This window comes from Panthera pardus, unplaced genomic scaffold (genome assembly GCF_024362965.1).
Source record: "Panthera pardus isolate Hobbes unplaced genomic scaffold, ASM2436296v1 HiC_scaffold_13, whole genome shotgun sequence".
NCBI classification, from domain to species: Eukaryota; Metazoa; Chordata; class Mammalia; order Carnivora; family Felidae; genus Panthera; species Panthera pardus.
In genome coordinates, this window is record NW_026526688.1 from 145,317,117 (window position 1) to 145,333,674 (window position 16,558).

Consider the following 16,558-nt stretch of genomic DNA (forward strand, 5'->3'; position numbering starts at 1 on the left):
CAAGCCATAAAAGGAAAAGAAGCAAAAAACAAAACAAAACAGGATCTTACCTCCCATACCTCCCATACTCCATTTACAGTATTTTCTCTCTCAAAGTTCATTTGACTTAAGGAACTTTGATTTATATTGCAACGATATCTTGCTTCTTACCACCAAGAATCAGTCTGTTAAATGCCTCAGTCTACACTCTGGACTGACTAGGGTGGTACACTGAAAGCAACATTCCCAACAATAATCATTATAGTTGCTGATTTTTTTTAATGTTTATTTATTTTTGAGAGAGAGCAAGCGAGTTGGGGAGGGGCAGAGACAGAGGGCGACAGAGGATCCAAAGTGGACTCTGCACGTACAGCAGAGAGCCTGACGATGTGGGGCTTGAACTCACAAACCGCAGATCGTGACCTAAGCAGAAGTCAGACGCTCAACCAACTGAGCCATGCAGGCATCCTGATATAGTTGCTAATTTGTTTTTAAATTTTTTAAAATGTTTATTCATTTTTGAGAGACAGAGAGAGACAGAGCACGAGTGGGGAAGGGGCAGAGAGAGGGAGACACAGAATCTGAAACAGGCTCCGGGCTCTGAGCTGTCAGCACAGAGCCCGTCGCAGGGCTCGAACTCATCAACTGCGAGATCTGGACCTGAGCCGAAGTCGGACGCTCAACCGACTGAGCCACCCAGGCGCCCCTATAGTTGCTAATTTTTAAGTACAGCCTTAGCAGGAGGAACTGCATTGGGTGTTTTGCCCACATCATCTGTTTGGTCCCCACGGTCATCTATGAGGTAGACACTCATACTATTCTCACTCCACAGATGAGGAAACTCAGGCAAAGCTCTGGCAAAGCATTGGGTGCCAGGCTGAGACTTTACACCTTGAAGGTTATGCAAAAAAGTATCTGTATTTTGGAAAGCTAATCCAGGTGGCTTGAGTGAGTTGGGCTGAAGGTAAAAACACCAGATGGGTGAAAACTAGTTGGAAGACCATCGTTCGTTCCCCATAGACACCTCGGCTCTGCAGAATCATAGACTGCCCTCCGGTCGTGCTGAGGAGTTAATGGTCTTACGTCTTTCTACTTATTTTTCATCTTGTGGCAATTCCATTCTTCCCTTTGCCTCCAGCAAATTCCTACTCCACCTCCAAGCGCTATGCGTGGACAGTCCCTCCAGAGAGACGTAGTTAAGAGGTCAATGGCCTGTGTGAATGGCAGCGTAGAGGGATTTGGGCGTCAGAAGCATCTGCTCAGCCTCTAACAAGCTGTGGCTTTGGGACATTTCTTAGGTTTCCGAGACTTACCTCAATTCTGCAGTGGGAATAATACTACATAACACGAGAAGGGGGTGCGGAAATTTAGATGACACTCTGAAACTTCGAAAACCTCTATAAATAGAGTTTACTTAAGTAGTTTGTCATCTCAGAGGCCCTCCCCACACCCAAGGAGAATGAATTGTACCAGTCTCCTTTTTCTGTTAGCCGTCCAATCCTACCTCTACATATTGTTGTATTAGGTTGAAATGACATTAAGTCACAAGCAAGGGTCTGTAGTTTTCTCCTGCTTCCACTAGATTCTACTTCCTTGCCCATGAATGGTTGGCTGAACAGCACTATTCTTTCCCAGAGATTTCCATGCCTTAATCCCTGGAATGTGTGAAAATGTTACCTTATATGGAAAAAAAAAAGAGTTTGCAGATGTGTTAAGGGTCTTGAGAGGAGATTATCCTGGACTATCCGAATGGGCCCAATGTAATCACAGGTGTTTTGTTTTGTTTTGTTTTGTTTTGTTTAGAGAGACAAGCAGGGTATAAGAAGTGTCATAGAGGAAATGTGACAACAGAAACAGAGGTTGGAGGGATGTAGTTTGGAGATGAAGGAAGAGATCATCCAGCACAGCACTACAGGTGGCCTCTAGAAGCTAAGAAAGGCAAGGGAACGGATTATGCCCTAGAGCCTGTAGAAGGAAAGCAGCTCTGAGGACACCCTGAGTTTAGCCTGTGAGCCCCAAATTGGGCTTCTGACTTCCAGGACCGTAAGATAATAAATGTGTATTGTTTAAGCCATTGTGTTCATGGTACTTTGGTACAGAAGCAATAGGTAACAAACACGCCTATCTGGAAGCACCCTCCTTCCTCCCCAAGGTATAGTGGTGTCTTCCCGAAACATGAAACATGTACAATTGTGCACCTCTCTATTTTCCACAGCTGTTTAACATACATTCGTGATTTCTCCAATGTCAAGGGATTCATGGAACAGTGGTAGGCTGCAAAGAAAGGTTTACCGAACGTGAGAATACCAAGGAGAACATCTGTTCAAGACATTTGCAGGCTTACAGGAACATTCCCAGCATATTAATGGGGTGTAGCAAAACCCAATTCTGTAGGTTTGACAAATGTGGGATTCACTAAGGTAGTTATGTGGGTATCAGAACTATTTTTAACATTTTGCCTTGGTGACATGTCCATATTATCAAAGCACCAATAAAGAGTGAAATAGTTTAATGTAATTCTCTGGAAAGTATAAATATATTTCCACTAAGTAGTAGAGAATCCTAGTTTCATTTGTATTATTTTTTCTAATACTTAGGTTGAATATAAATCTTTAAAATTTTTTTTTAGTGTGTATTTATTTCTGAGACAGAGAGAGACAGAGCATGAGAAGGGGAGGGGCAGAGAGAGAGACAGACACAGAATCCAAAACAGGCTCCAGGCTCTGAGCTGTCAGCACAGAGCCTGACACGGGGCTCAAAGTCACAAACCGTTTGATTATGACCTGAGCCGAAGTCAGTCGCTCAACCGACTGAGCCACCCAGGCACCCCGGTTGAGTATAAATCTTAAGGGCATAAAAGAGAGCCTGACTTATTTATTTATTTATTTATTTATTTATTTATTTATTTATTTATTTATTTAAAAAAGCCTATGACGTTTCAGTGTGATTAATATTTACTGGCAAAGCTAATTATAACATTAATATGTAAATAAAGTAATGCAATCACGTAAATATGCAAATATATATCAGTGAACGTGTCACACTAAATGAACCAGTCCTTATTAAACCCAACTTCCCTTCAAATATATTTTTTGCTTAAAATTCTGGAGATTTTCTTTTAAATGAAATTGAGTCAACACTATTTCTTTGCTCTATTAAGAAATACACGACACGTCGATTTATTTTATTTATTTAGAACTTGGAGGACAATAAAGAAAAAAAACATCAGGAGATTTTTCCACCATTAGCTTGAAAATGAATAAAACAGAAAACATGCTGCATTGCAACTGTACAGAGCGAGGCAGCTGGTAGCTAGCTCTCCAAAAGCTTCCGCAGTATTTTCTTATACAGGGGGGCGTTAGGGTCCAGGCATATTTTCCTACCATTCTTCAGAGAAGCTCTGCCAGAGAAAAGATTTGAACGTGGGGTTAGACGCGTAGTGAAGCGGGGTGTGGAGGAGCGCAGGCTAAGGCAAAGGAGGCAGAGGGTAGGGCCCCCGAAGCCAGTGCAGGGACTCACATCATCTGGGGAACGGGGCAGTGGACTGTCGCACCCATCACCTCCAGGCTGCGGATATACTTGGGACGGACTTCGGAGGTGGTCTTCATGCACACGCAGCGCAGGTGCTCATCTTCTGGGTCCTCTGAGGGTTGGTGGGGGGGCGGGGAGGTGGCGGAGGAGAGAGCGGTGAGTCAGTGAACCTTCGAACTTACCTTAGGGATCATTTTTCATTGCGTTTGGCTTTCATTTCCTCACCCATAAATCATACCTCCCTCAGAGAGAAGTGTTACTGACAAGATGGTAAAGTGCACCGGGCAGCTCATGGCACAGCGCCCGCACACCTAGGCAGAGCTCAGAAGATTATAAAAATTCCACCCCAGCCCTGGGGGTTCCCCGACTGCCTGTTGTCTGCCCCCGTCCCCTCCATGCCTTCCTTTAGCTCTTACCTCTGGGGAGGGAGACCACAGCTGGCAAGAGCAGCAGTCCCAGGAGCAGGAGCCCCGAGCTGGGCAGGGGACTGGGGGCGCGGGCACCCACTCGAAGCCTCATGTCCAGCAGGTGCCAGTAGGAGCCGAGAGTGCAAGGGCAGTTGGGGCCGAGGCTTTGCAGGCCAGTGGCTCCCAAGACTCTCCAGTCCGGTTTTATCCCCACTGTCAGTCCTGTCCTGTCCGGAAAACTGGGGCGGATGGTGGGGGAAGTGGAGACACTTCTGGGAAGGGTTAGGCTCTGGCCAGCCAAGATTAGGAGGGAAAAAAAAAAAAAAAGAAGAAGAAAAAGACTGGGGTCAGCTGTTTTGGCTGGGAGCTGGGAGCAGGAGCAACACCCTCAATCTAAATTCATGTACGTGCACATGGGTGCAGTTAGAGCCAGTATTTGAACCTGTCTGTTGCCTTTGTTATGTGTTATTGTAGAGTTCTCTGTGATCACTATGTTGCCATTTATACAGGTGGTGCCTTCAGACCCTAGACAGTTTCTGTTTCTTTCCCAACTGGCAACAAACTGCCTTTTCAAGAACTGCTTATTTCTGCCAGCGTGTCCTGATTACCACAGAGTTGAGCTTTGTGGCTGTGTGTGTTAAAGGTGTGTCTTCGTAATTGTTTTCTTGCTCGTAAAAACTTGAATTGGTCTTTGGGATGACTCAGCTCTGAATTTCACCCGAATGTGAAGTTTCCTTGGTCTCTTGAACAGGATCTACCCTGCCCTACCAGCCACCCTCTAGCAAGCAAAGTCTGTTACCCCAGTCTATCCTCTTACCCTGAGAAAAATTATGAAAGTAATATTGGAATGCATTCATTCTGTAAAAACTTGGTGCCCATGTTACTGCGTTGGGCTTGCCCCAGAAATGAGGTCAAGCAGGAGAGTTTCCAGGCCACATTTCCCAGAGCCTGCTGTGACCTGGACAAGTGCCAGTTTAAGTCAGGCTGCACTGTGGCTGGATCAGTGATGTTCTAAAGAGGGCACAGAGCTTCTGGGAGTGGAGTGTAGAAAGATGTGGAAGAGGGGTGGAGGGTAGGTAACAAAATCCGCAAAGTAAAGGTCAAGAAATCGATATGGACCATCTTCCCTTCCCTGAAAAAAGGATGACTTGGGCTCTTTTTTTTTTTTTTTTTTTTTTTTTTTTAGTTTTTTTAAGTTTATTTTTCTTGAGAGAGAGAGAGAAGAGAAAGAGAGCAGGGGAGGGACACACAGAGAGAGAGGGAATCCCAAGCAGGCTCTGTGCTGTCAGCGCAGAGCCTGATTTAGGGCTCAAACTCATGAACTGTGAGATCATGACCTGAATCGAAATCAAGAGTCAGGTGCTTAACCGACTGAGCCATCCAGGTGCCTTTACTTGGGCTCTTAATTAGGGCAAAGTATGTCCTCATCTCAAAGCCAGAGGTTTTCTGTTGCACTGATTAACAGTGGTGAAGGGCATCAGTGGTCCACGGCAGGAAACTAGCTGACTTCTGAATGCTCAGGAGGACCAGGCTTCTGCAGGGCTATGCAATGTCCCTCCTCCACCTACAATGTTCTTTCTCTTAGTATCCCACCACTTGCCTTTCGGCTAAGTCCCTTCAAATTTCTGGTGTCTACCTAACATCACTTCCTCAGGGAGGCCTTTCCTGACAGCTACAGCTAATTGTGTTCCCTGTTGTGTCTTGTAGCATCACTGCATTTGAGATCTCTCACTGATATAGATATTATACATGTAGATACATATGCATGTGCGCGAGTGTGTGTGTGTGTGTGTGTGTGTGTGTGTGTGTTTGAAAGTGTTTAAAATGTTTTCTGGGGTGCCTGAGTGGCTCAGTCGGTTAAGTGTCCAACTTCAGCTCAGGTCATGATCTCATGGTTTGTGGGTTCAAGCCCCAAGTCGGGCTCTGTGTCTCAGATTCTGTGTCTCCTTCTCTCTCTGTCCCTCCCCTGCTTGCACTCTGTCTGTCTCTCTCTCAAAAATAAACATTAAAAAATTTTTTTTAATGTTTTATCTCCCCACATGCAAAGCTGTATGAGGTGAGCGGTCATAATGTATATCACTGTTCTAGAACATGGGTAAGGACTCAATATAAAGTACTATATTCATGAAGATAATGTTGAAAATGATGATGCTGAGGCTTTGGCTTGCTCCTCTGTCAGTTTCTTCACACAGTTAGAGCAGACCTCTATATCTGCAGGTGTCCCATCAGGTTGTGATTATTTGTCAACCTGTCAGCCCCTCCAACCAGACAGTGATCTCTTCAAGGACAATTCTCTGGGACTTACATATGTTGAACATCCAGCATCCAATGCAAATGGATGATCCAGAAGGTGCTGTAACTTACACAAGTGTATTGCACTAAAACTTGAGATCCCAAATAGGGTTAGTGGCAGAGGGGATGGATAGGAGAGATGGTTTGGGATATGAATGGGTGGCATATTGGATTTTACAACCTTACCCCCAGATGTCAATATTTACAGGAAGTAGTAAGTGTCATTAAATGATTCTTTCTCTGCATTACATGAAATAGTTTAATGCACACAAAAACGAAAGACATGTGCATCTTAGGAGGTATCGCATAGTGGAAAAAACCTGTGTCATGTTTCAGGAGCTGACCCTGTTGGTAGCAGGAGGAAACCACTAGAGAAATGAATGAAATGTCTGAGCTCTTGTGAATTGTTGGAGAAAAACTAATGAAAACGATTGCAATCCCCACTTACTGCTTTATTATATGTTTATATATATGTGTGTATATATTAACTATCATTTAATAAATGCATTTATTTTGTAGACAAAACATTTTAAGGCACTGAGCCTATACTGATGAGGAGATAATAAAAGTAGATCTTCATATACAAAATTTGTGAACTAAATGCTTAATACGTGAGTGTTCCCCCAAAGTCCATCTACAGATTGGGGTTGGTGAACTTGTTTCTCCTTCAACCATCAAAGTATGCTGCTTGTGATCAGGTTCCTATTTTTGTGTGCCAATAACATCGCGATATAGAATATAATCTCTTCATTAGAGAAAGAAGAATCGCGGAACGTGGTGTGGTGGTTAAGAGCAGAGCTTCAATTACTCACTCTGTCACCTACTTATTTATCTGATCTTGCGGCAAATTTCCTAATCTCTTTGAATTTCAGTATTCTTCTGTAGAACACTGGGAATGCTAATAGTACAACAAATAAAATAATAGCTAACATTTATATAGGGGTTCTTGTGGGGCTTCTAGCCCTTTGAATCTGTTAACTCTTAATTTTCACATCGATTGTCAGACAGGCAATATTATTATCCCATTTTAGAGATGAAGAAACTAAGGCACAGAGTGGTTATGCAACCTGTCCAAAGTTACACAGCTAGTAAGGGGTAGAGCTAATTCACCCAATTATTCTCTTTACAGAGGATGAACTCTTAACCAGATCATATCTATCTTGTGAGAATCATTTAATTCATCCATACAAAACACTTAGTATGCGAGGCATATTAAAATGTATCCAAAAATTTTCACTATTATAATAAATTAAGAATGACACACATCAGTGGCATGTGGGTGGCTCAGTAGGTTAAGCGTCCGACTCTTGATTTCAGCTCGGGTCATGATCTCACAGTTGAGGAGATTAAACCCCGCATCGGACTCTGTCTGTGCTGATAGCATGGAGACTGCTTGGGATTCTCTCTCTCCCTCTCTCTCTGCCCCTCTCCTGCTTGCACGTACATGCTATTTTTTGCTCTCTCTCAAAAATAAACAAATAAACTTAAAAAATAATAATAATGGGGGCGTCTGGGTGGCTCAGTCGGTTAAGCGTCCAACTTTAGCTCAGGTCATAATCTCACAACTTGTGAGTTCGAGCCCTGCATCAGGCTCTATGCTGACAGCTAAGAGCCTGGATCCTGCTTCAGATTCTGTGTCTTCCTCTCTTTATGGCCCTACCCCACTGGTGGTCTCTCTCTCTCTCAGAAATGAATAAATGTTTAAAAAATTTTTTTAAATAATAATAATATATTAAAAAATCTAAAATTGACACAGATCATCAACTAGTGATTTTGTGTGCTGTATTGAGAAATAAATGAAGTGTAAAAAAAAGGGGGATGGGTTAGTAAGGCTTTTTCCCCTCAACAATTCTGTTAAAATTAATAATATATGACTGCAAAGCAACAACAAGTTTTGATTTCATGTTAATACTTCTGTGAGGATAGTGTGGGTATAAATTTAAGGGATTAAGAAATAAATGACCAGGGGTGCCTGGGTGGCTCAGTCAGTTAAGCGTCCGACTTCGGCTCAGGTCATGATCTCATGGTCTGTGAGTTCGAGCCCCGTGTCAGGCTCTGTGCTGACAGCTCAGAGCCTGGAGCCCGTTTCAGATTCTCCTGTTCATGCTCTGTCTCTGTCTCAAAAATAAATAAACGTTGAAAGAAAGAAAGAAAGAAAGAAAGAAAGAAAGAAAGAAAGAAAGAACGAACCAGAGGGAGCGGGGAGAGAATGGGCAAAATGGGTGAAGGGGAATAGGAAGTCCAGGCTTCCAGTTATGGAATGACTAGGCCACGGGGATAAAAAGCACAGTGTGGGGAATGTAGTCGATGGTGTTGTAATGATGTTGTACGGTGTCAGGGGGGTAGCAGCACTTGGGGAGCACACAGCACAAGGGAGAGAGATGGTCAGTCACTCTGCCGAAATGAATGCAACTTTGGCTATCAGCTATATTCAAATAAAAAAAATGTAAAAAAAAAAATGAAAGCTCTGTTTCTTATAAAACAATGATTAGAAGTCTGCCAAAGTGTGAATTTTTTATTTTCGTATTCGCAAGGTTGATTCCACCACAAAAATTGTAAGCAGACAGGATGTGAATGCAAATATATACGAACATTCCAGGTTAAAACATTTAACACCATAGAGAACCTATGTTATTATTAGGATTATTATTGAAAATACTGGAGTGTTTTTAATAGAGAGAATGTTAATGCTGTTCATCATATATTTTTTTATTCTATAGTATTAAATATATTCACTTTAAAGTAAGTAACCACAGCTTACGAGACTCACATTCTACAACTTTATTATTTTTTAGGGTTTGAAGGCTGAAATAAACACTAGAAAAACCTTTCAAAAATGCTTGGAGGCAAAGTATCCTAAGACGAAGACAATGAAAAACTCTATTAAGTCCCTAAATAAATCAACAAACATTTATTGAGCAAGTGCTCTATTCTGGGCTCTGTGTGATTCCTAATAACAATGGCCATTATGGAATCTATTAATCATCATGAGTATAGCTAGTCTCACAGTCAAGTAGAGCAAGAGAGGTTAACACACATGTGAGTATTTGGAAAGAAAATTTTAAATAAAGGAATGCAAAGCATAGTGCCACATTTAGCCAAGAGTTAGGGAACAAACCATATATTATATTTTGGCAGTAAGTTTGCTTACTGTTATCTTCTTTCTGTCATCTATGAACCAGCCTTCTCAGAATGTCATGCGACTTTTCGAGGCAGAATTGAACACATATCCAAAGTTTAATACAATATGAATAGGTATTTTGGATAAATAAGAACTCCAGAAAGTCAAACCTTCAAACTCCTACTCTTCTTGGGAGATAGAAAGATTTGACAGAAAGCGAACAGATTAAGCCATTGACCCACTACTTTCCAAAATTTTCTGGACTATTTTCTTGATTTTGGGAGCTTCTGGGTCCAGGCAGACTTTGTTCCCGTTCTTCAGCGTGGCTCTGCAAGAGGGAATGGAATGATCTGTGAGTGCCCTGGCCTGACCCTCAGAAGCCATTCACCGGGCTGGATGGATAAAACTGCGTCGGTGGGGACAGAAGCGGAGAGTTTCCCTAATGCCCAATGAGGCAATGGTACAAAAACAGGGACTTACATCACTTCGACCTTGGCACAGTGGGGTCCTGCCCTGAGCACCTCCAAATTCTGGATGTTACTTGGGTGAATGCCAGAGACGGTTTTCATACACAGGCAGCGAAGTTCAATGAACGGCTCCACGTCTGCACTTTTAGCTAGGGTAGAAAGCGTGACTCTGTTAGTGGTCCCGATTCTTGCGGAGATCTTATCTAGTGGGTTGTTTCCTTAGCCCCTTATTTGTTAACTGTGCCGCTCTCCTAAAGTCGCTGCGTCTATGACCTTCCGATCTTTAGTAAAGTACCCTGGCAGAATGCCTTGGCACACGTGAAGTGCCCACTAAGCATACCCTCTCCTCCCGGAGGTACTGGTATAACGGCCTCTCCAGCCCCAGGAGCGACAGTGCAGACTTTCCCCCAGGCCCTGCTGCAGCAGAAGCAGCCACAGCTGCAGAGAGGCAGGGACTCCACTCTCAGCGCTCCCTCCCGCAGTTTCTCTTACTTAACCCAGAGGGAACCAGCGTGCTCAGGAACAGCGACAGCAGTAGCAAGCCCTGTAGGACGGGAAGCCGGCTGGTGCTGGAGCAGGAGGACGTAGGACTGAGGCCCATGGTGGAGACTAAGCTGGAGTCGGTCCTGGAGGCCTCGGTGTGAGGGCGAATTGCTGCCTCCAGTCTGCGGTCATGGTGTCTCATGCTCTCCCGATGCCTTTTATACAAGCCCCTCGAGGCCAGCAAGGAGAAAAAAGATAGGGAAGAAGGGATGGTGTGTGGAAATACATGTGGGAGGATGGGCAAGTTGTGCTCAACCCAGATAAACACCAGGCAGGTCGGGGTTCCTGCTCAATTTTATTTATACTTCCCTTCACACTGTGCTCTCCACAGCCCCCTTCCCCCATTCTTAGTACCCATATCCTTTACACGAATATAACCTTCCACGTAGGGAGGTAAGAACTAAACTGAAGTCTTACACAAATTTTCTTTGTATATCTACATGATAACACTCTGCTTTTCCTATAAGGCAATTTATGGGCTTAACAGACACTTTATGACTATCTGAGAGCATACATATATGGCCCTTTCCAGTAGCCAAAGAAAGCAGATATTCCTAACTTGGTTGTTGATAAATGTTAGGATTTGTTTGTAGTATGTGCATAAAGTAGGAGCCAATTACCGCCAAAGGCCCACTTTGCATATTAGTTTGTGGGTTGCTTTCTGTTTTCAGAATGTATTATTTTTTTCTAATGTCATCCAGAAACTAGAAGAAAAGCACCTCCTCCCTCGTGTTGTAAAATAAACTGCTTGTTGCGTCTACTCTAAAAAACAACACCCAGCATATTTCCTTTTTCTTTTATTTTTAATATTTCAGGGAAGTAGGTAATATAATTCACTGTGAAAGGTTCATACACTGCAGATGTATGTGGAATAAAACATGTAAATTTCTCTTCATCATTATTCTGTATCCTCGCTCTCCAGTGGAAACCTTAGATAACAATTTGATATTAGTTTTCTGTTCTGTCTACATTTATATACACACATATGTGTATATAGACAGACACACGTCACTCGTAGAGAAACACATATATCGACAGAGGTAGACATAGATTTCTTAGTATAAATGGGATCATTAGATGGTTTGCTTTTGCCCTTCAGAAATACGCCTTCAGCCTCCTTTCATGCTACCCCAAGGTCATCTTTCCCCATCCTTTTTAATGGCTGCGTGACATTGTATGGCATGGGCAATCCTCAACCAACCTCTGTCTTATTGGTGACCTTGAGGGTGTTTCCAGGTTTGCAGTATTACAAACTGCAACAAAATCTCTGTTCCTCAATTCTCAGAGCGCAATCAAGAGTCTTGATCTCAAACCCTAGGTGATATAGAGAAAGCACCTGCACATCACAGTCTGGCTTGTGTGTGTTGTTGTCTGGATCTCGCTTTCTTCTATGAGCCTTGCTTCCTCAACTGGACCATACACTTTTGAAGGTAGAGGCATGTCCTAGGTTTCTTTGAATGCTTTAGGGATTTTTTGGTGTGTAGGATAATACATTACACAGTGGGTCTTAAACAGTGTTGGTGAGTAGATCAATGAGTATCGTATGAAGGAAAGTTTTTAATCAGACAATCCTCAGACCAAACTCCATCTGGTCCCAAGTACCTATAGTATAAAGAGGTGATTTGGAAGCCTGGGAATAACGGACAAGGTTCTAGCCACAAGCTGTCTTCCTATTACAACTATGTACAAATCTTACACAATATGATTTAAACTTCTCATTATTTGCTTATGTTTTATACCTTTAACATTTTGGAAGAAACTCAAAATATTCAAATGTACAAAATTACATTTTCTATCAAAAGAATGCATACAGTCAATTATTGTTTCCAGTTGTTTTTTTCTTTCAACTTTAAAGCCAATTCTCCCTCTTGTTTAAGTTAGACGACACCTACTTAAGTTCATCTGCCCTGTTTTGTAAATGTATTTCTCTTTCTCACCCCTTTAGCTTTCCCCATGTATCTTACAGTCTGGCAGTAGAACATATTAAATTGATTTTCCACCTCTTCCAACTCAGAAATTCATAGTCTAAGAAGCAAAGTCAAGAAAAAGGTTAAGCTGAAAATGCCTATCCTTCTTAGAGCTGAGATGTGGAGTGAATAAAGAGAGATTCTCAGCAGGAAACAGAGTAAGGAGAGTGAACGCCTTTCTAGTTCTTCCTGAGCGATGACTTTATAGTCTTTCCTCATTATTGTGATTGAAATGTTATTCATTCTCTGGTCAGATATATTTTATTCAAATGTAAACTCAAAAGCATTTTCAGATCAAGATATAAAGTGTTGTAGTTTTTTTTTTTTTAAGTATTATAGTGTCTTTTTTTTTTTTTTTTCCCCATCCATCACAGCCCCAACACATATTGTTTGCTGTATTTATTAGTTTCACTGGACACTTTTCCCTCTATACACACACTATCCAAATTTCTTTCCTGGTTCATTTAGTACCAGGAAAGCGGTAGGCATGTCGCAGAGTATCATTAAGCCATTGTCTTAATCAACATATTTGTCACAAAAGATACAACGTCAGCAAGGTTCATGAGGAAGCATTAACAAATTTCTTGAGTCACTGAAATTTCACAAGCCTATTAGTTGGCACTTGAGGTAAATAATGTTTTGCTAGCTTTTGCTGATTCAGTAAATATTAAGTATCTAGTATGTGCCAGATGTTTAAAAGTTCTCCGCATTGGGTGACTTGGTCATTGTGCTATTTCTTTTTTTTAAAAATGAGACCTCAGGGCGCCCGGAGGCGGCTCAGTCGGTGAAGTGTCCAACTTCGTCTCAGGTCATGACCTCACGGTTTGTGGGTTCAAGCCCCACGTCGGGCTCTGTGCTGACAGCTCTGAGCCTGGAGCCTGCTTGGGATTCTGTCTCCTGCTCTCTCTGCCCCTCCCTCGCTCATGCTCAGTCTCTGTCTCTCTCTTTCAAAAATAAATACACATAATTTTTTTTTTTTACAGTGAGACCTCAAATACTGGTGCAAAGCAATGGGTCACCAATACCAATGTGCTGTCGTTACCACTATACTGCTAACTGTGCTAACTGTATTACTGTCATTTGCACCCGGTAGGTTGTTTCTGTTTTTGTTTTTGTTTCCATGAAGAGAAACACAATACAAACTCTGAAAAACTGGCTTACTAAGTGGATAAAAGATACTTTGAAGTCAGTTATTCAATGAAAAGAAGCTTATACAAAATAGTATGTTTAAACAAATGCTAGAAAGTTAGTGTCAAAGTTTTTGGGTTTTAAAATAACTGGGCAGCCTTTTTATGGATCCAACATTGTCACGCTGTTTATTAGTTTAATTCTTCTGGTGTGGTAAGTTACTTTATCTCTTTTTCCTTTAAGTCATTGTATAAATAGCAGAGTCCCAGTCATTTAGGAAACTAGCAAGGTTTCAAAGACTCAAACAACTTATCTGTTAGCTCTTTTGAAAGAAAATATCTAAACATTGGAGGAGCATTACCCACTAAAATAAAGCATAGATTAACTGTCATACGTAAAAGATTTTGAACTGACATCTCCCAAGTATGAAGGAAATAAGCTGTCATTTGCAAATTAGTCATAAAAGCAATTAGTACAGAAGATCTTGGGGATAATGCAATTTGGGGTCTTGCTGTCAAAGCACCTTAAGTAATCAATTGAAATACTAGAGGATAAAAGATTTCCTCTATGTGCTGAAACCAAATATGTTTTCTGTATAATTCTCAGTTGACAAGAAGAACCCAGACCTTAGTTACTCTGGCACTCGGCACCCAGAGGTGAAGCCTGGGGTGGGGTGGAGTCAGGGAAGGAGTAGGGAGGGCGGAAGAATTGAGGGGGAGTGTCTTCCTGGGTGCTGTTGGACAGAAGCTCCACAAAGGTTCGAGGAGCTGGGAATTTTCACTTTAATTTAATGCCAATTAATATTAGCCATTGAGCGTCAAATGCATAACGACCCTCTCGTGTAACAAGTCAAGCCCAAATTTAGTGGCTTACGACAATATATTATTTCTGATGGTTCCATATGTTAATGAGTGGTACTTGGACCTCACTTAAGTGGGTGTCATCAGAGCACAACTGGAAACGCTGAGAAGTCCCCCACATGGAAGGGCCTTGTGCCGGCTGTTGGGGTAACTTCATCCCCCTGCTCCTCCTTCTCTTTCAAGTAGCATTATTGTACTTCTCAGGAGAACAGAAAGAGTGGAAAGAAGGAAGGAAGGGAGAAAACGATAGAAGGAAGGAGGGAGGAGAAAGGAGATCTGGGAAGGGAAAAGAAGGAAGGAAGAAAAGTAAAAAGAAAAGGTAAGACAAAGGCCCTCCACTCTCCCCCACTTCCTTCCCCTACTGTCCTCTCCTCCTTGCCCCCTCTGTTCCCCCCAATCTTTTCCATCTCCTCTCATCCCCTCCCGGCCTCTCCCCTTCTCTGACCTTTCCTCCCCCACCTCTTCTCTTCTCCTTTTTTCTCCCCTCCCCTGTCCCTGAAACCCAGATGCACCACCCACACTCCTTCCCTTTCAGGATCCTCTGGATGGTGCACCACAGCTGTCTCCAGTTGCCGGAAATGATGGCTGCAGTCAGCTCACAACTGAGACCTTCTCTGGGCACAGCCCAGGGCCCCAGGGAAATGTCTCACCCAAAGTTGTCCCCACTCCCCAGAGGTAGCCCACATCTAATGACCTGTCAGTGGGAGAGTTTGGAGGTCTGCTCCCTTGCCACAATTCAGAATAACTCTGGAAGGCTACCCCAGCCCCAAAGCGTCTCATAGGATCGCCTGGTCTTCTATTGTAACAACAGCTCTCCTTCTCTCCGGTTCTTTACTTCCTGACAGATGTTAATCTTTAGAGCACTCCTCAGTAAACTTCCTGCACACAAAGGTCCTCTCAGGGTTTGATTCTGGGGAATCCCACCCAAGAGACTCTCTCTCTTTTAAAAAAATCTAGTCCCTTATCATTCAGCTTTCGAGTAAAGCTTTGTCAGAGAGAATTCAGTATATTGGCCGCCATAAGACCTTAACTTAGGCTGAAAGCTTCTCATTTTTGTAATCTCCGTATCTCAAGAATCCTGTACTGGGTCTATTCTGTAACAAGATTATCAATAAATGGGTATTGATGGATGAATATTTATAAGAAGAAAAATATACCGTATATGTTGGTAATACTAACACATGAATGACAGAAAAAAAATACAGAGAATATGAATACATTGTTCCCAGAAGCTTCTTAAAAATGAGTTGTGGAAACAAATCCTGCGCTAAAACTTAAGGATCCATGCATAGATAGAAAGAATACAGATACACTTGAACAAAAAGATGGCACTTAAGCTACAGAGCTCTCAGTTTTCTGACTTTAAATTAGGGAATAGGAACTAATATTTGTCAAGTACCTACTCTGTTCCAGGATCAGCCCTTAGTGCCTGTGAGACAGATATTATTACTGTACTGATTTTACAGATGAGAAACCCAAGGGATGGAGATGTTAAATAAATTGCCAAGGTCAAATAGCTGGAAGTACTCAAAACCAGATTTGAAACATAATTACCCTGACTTTGTATTGTACCACAAACTGTAAAGAATTACAATTACTGACCTCTCCAGCTGGAAACCAGTTAGCGATTTTTCTCTTTGTTCAGCCTAGAGGTGGGTCAGAAACAATCATCCCACATTTATGTGGCAGTGGAATCACATCTTTTAAGAATGTGGTTTTTGGGGCGCCTGGGTGGCTCAGTCGGTTAAGCGTCCAACTTCGGCTCAGGTCATGGTCCGTGAGTTCAAGCCCCGCGTGGGGCTCTGTGCTGACACCTCAGAGCCTAGAGCCCGTTTCAGATTCTGTGTCTCCCTCTCTCTCTGCCCCTCCCCTGTTCATGCTCTCTCTCTCTCTGTCTCAAAAATAAATAAACGTTTAAAAAAAATTAAGAAAAAAAGAATGTGGTTTTTACAGAGGAGGTACGGGTTCTTGCAATTTCTCAATATTTACGAAATAGGACTCTAGACTTCATAGAAAGAAACTTTTGCATGTAAACTCTAAGTCTCCCTATGTCATTATTTCACTGTACATATTTGAAGTATGAACAATCCTTTTCGGGAATATAATATTAATTTTGCTGACTAAAAGCAAACCAGGACGGTCAGCCAAAATTACAATCATGTGCATTCTCTCTGTCTTCTGTGATTCAGTCAGGGAGGCAAATCAAAATCCCCAGGTACTCATTCTGTCTGGTAAATTTCTCAATTTGTAACATCCTGTAAAG

The 16,558-nt window shown here is 42.3% G+C and overlaps 2 protein-coding genes and 1 long non-coding RNA gene across 3 annotated transcripts in view; 1 reads left to right on the forward strand and 2 right to left on the reverse strand.

Annotated features, from left to right (window-relative positions):
* Positions 1-15,429, forward strand: part of LOC109277750 (uncharacterized) — a 29,385-nt gene extending 13,956 nt beyond the window's left edge. Inside the window, exons 2-4 of the long non-coding RNA XR_002085304.2 lie at positions 13,291-13,396; positions 14,500-14,614; positions 14,831-15,429. This is a non-coding gene — a long non-coding RNA (uncharacterized LOC109277750). The remainder of the gene's footprint in view (positions 1-13,290; positions 13,397-14,499; positions 14,615-14,830) is intronic.
* On the reverse strand, positions 3,154-4,155 carry LOC109277732 (platelet factor 4-like). Its single transcript, XM_019467634.2, has 3 exons — positions 3,927-4,155; positions 3,499-3,622; positions 3,154-3,379 (listed from the first exon to the last, which is right to left on the reverse strand). The coding sequence occupies exons 1-3, from the start codon at positions 4,027-4,029 to the stop codon at positions 3,292-3,294; spliced, it is 315 nt and encodes a 104-aa protein (XP_019323179.2). The 5' UTR covers positions 4,030-4,155; the 3' UTR covers positions 3,154-3,291.
* LOC109277729 (platelet basic protein) lies at positions 8,698-10,533 on the reverse strand. The gene is made up of 3 exons (XM_019467620.2): positions 10,290-10,533; positions 9,811-9,946; positions 8,698-9,658 (listed from the first exon to the last, which is right to left on the reverse strand). Exons 1-3 carry the CDS (start codon positions 10,480-10,482, stop codon positions 9,556-9,558), a joined length of 432 nt encoding a protein of 143 aa, XP_019323165.1. The 5' UTR covers positions 10,483-10,533; the 3' UTR covers positions 8,698-9,555.
* Positions 15,430-16,558: the final 1,129 nt, after the last annotated feature.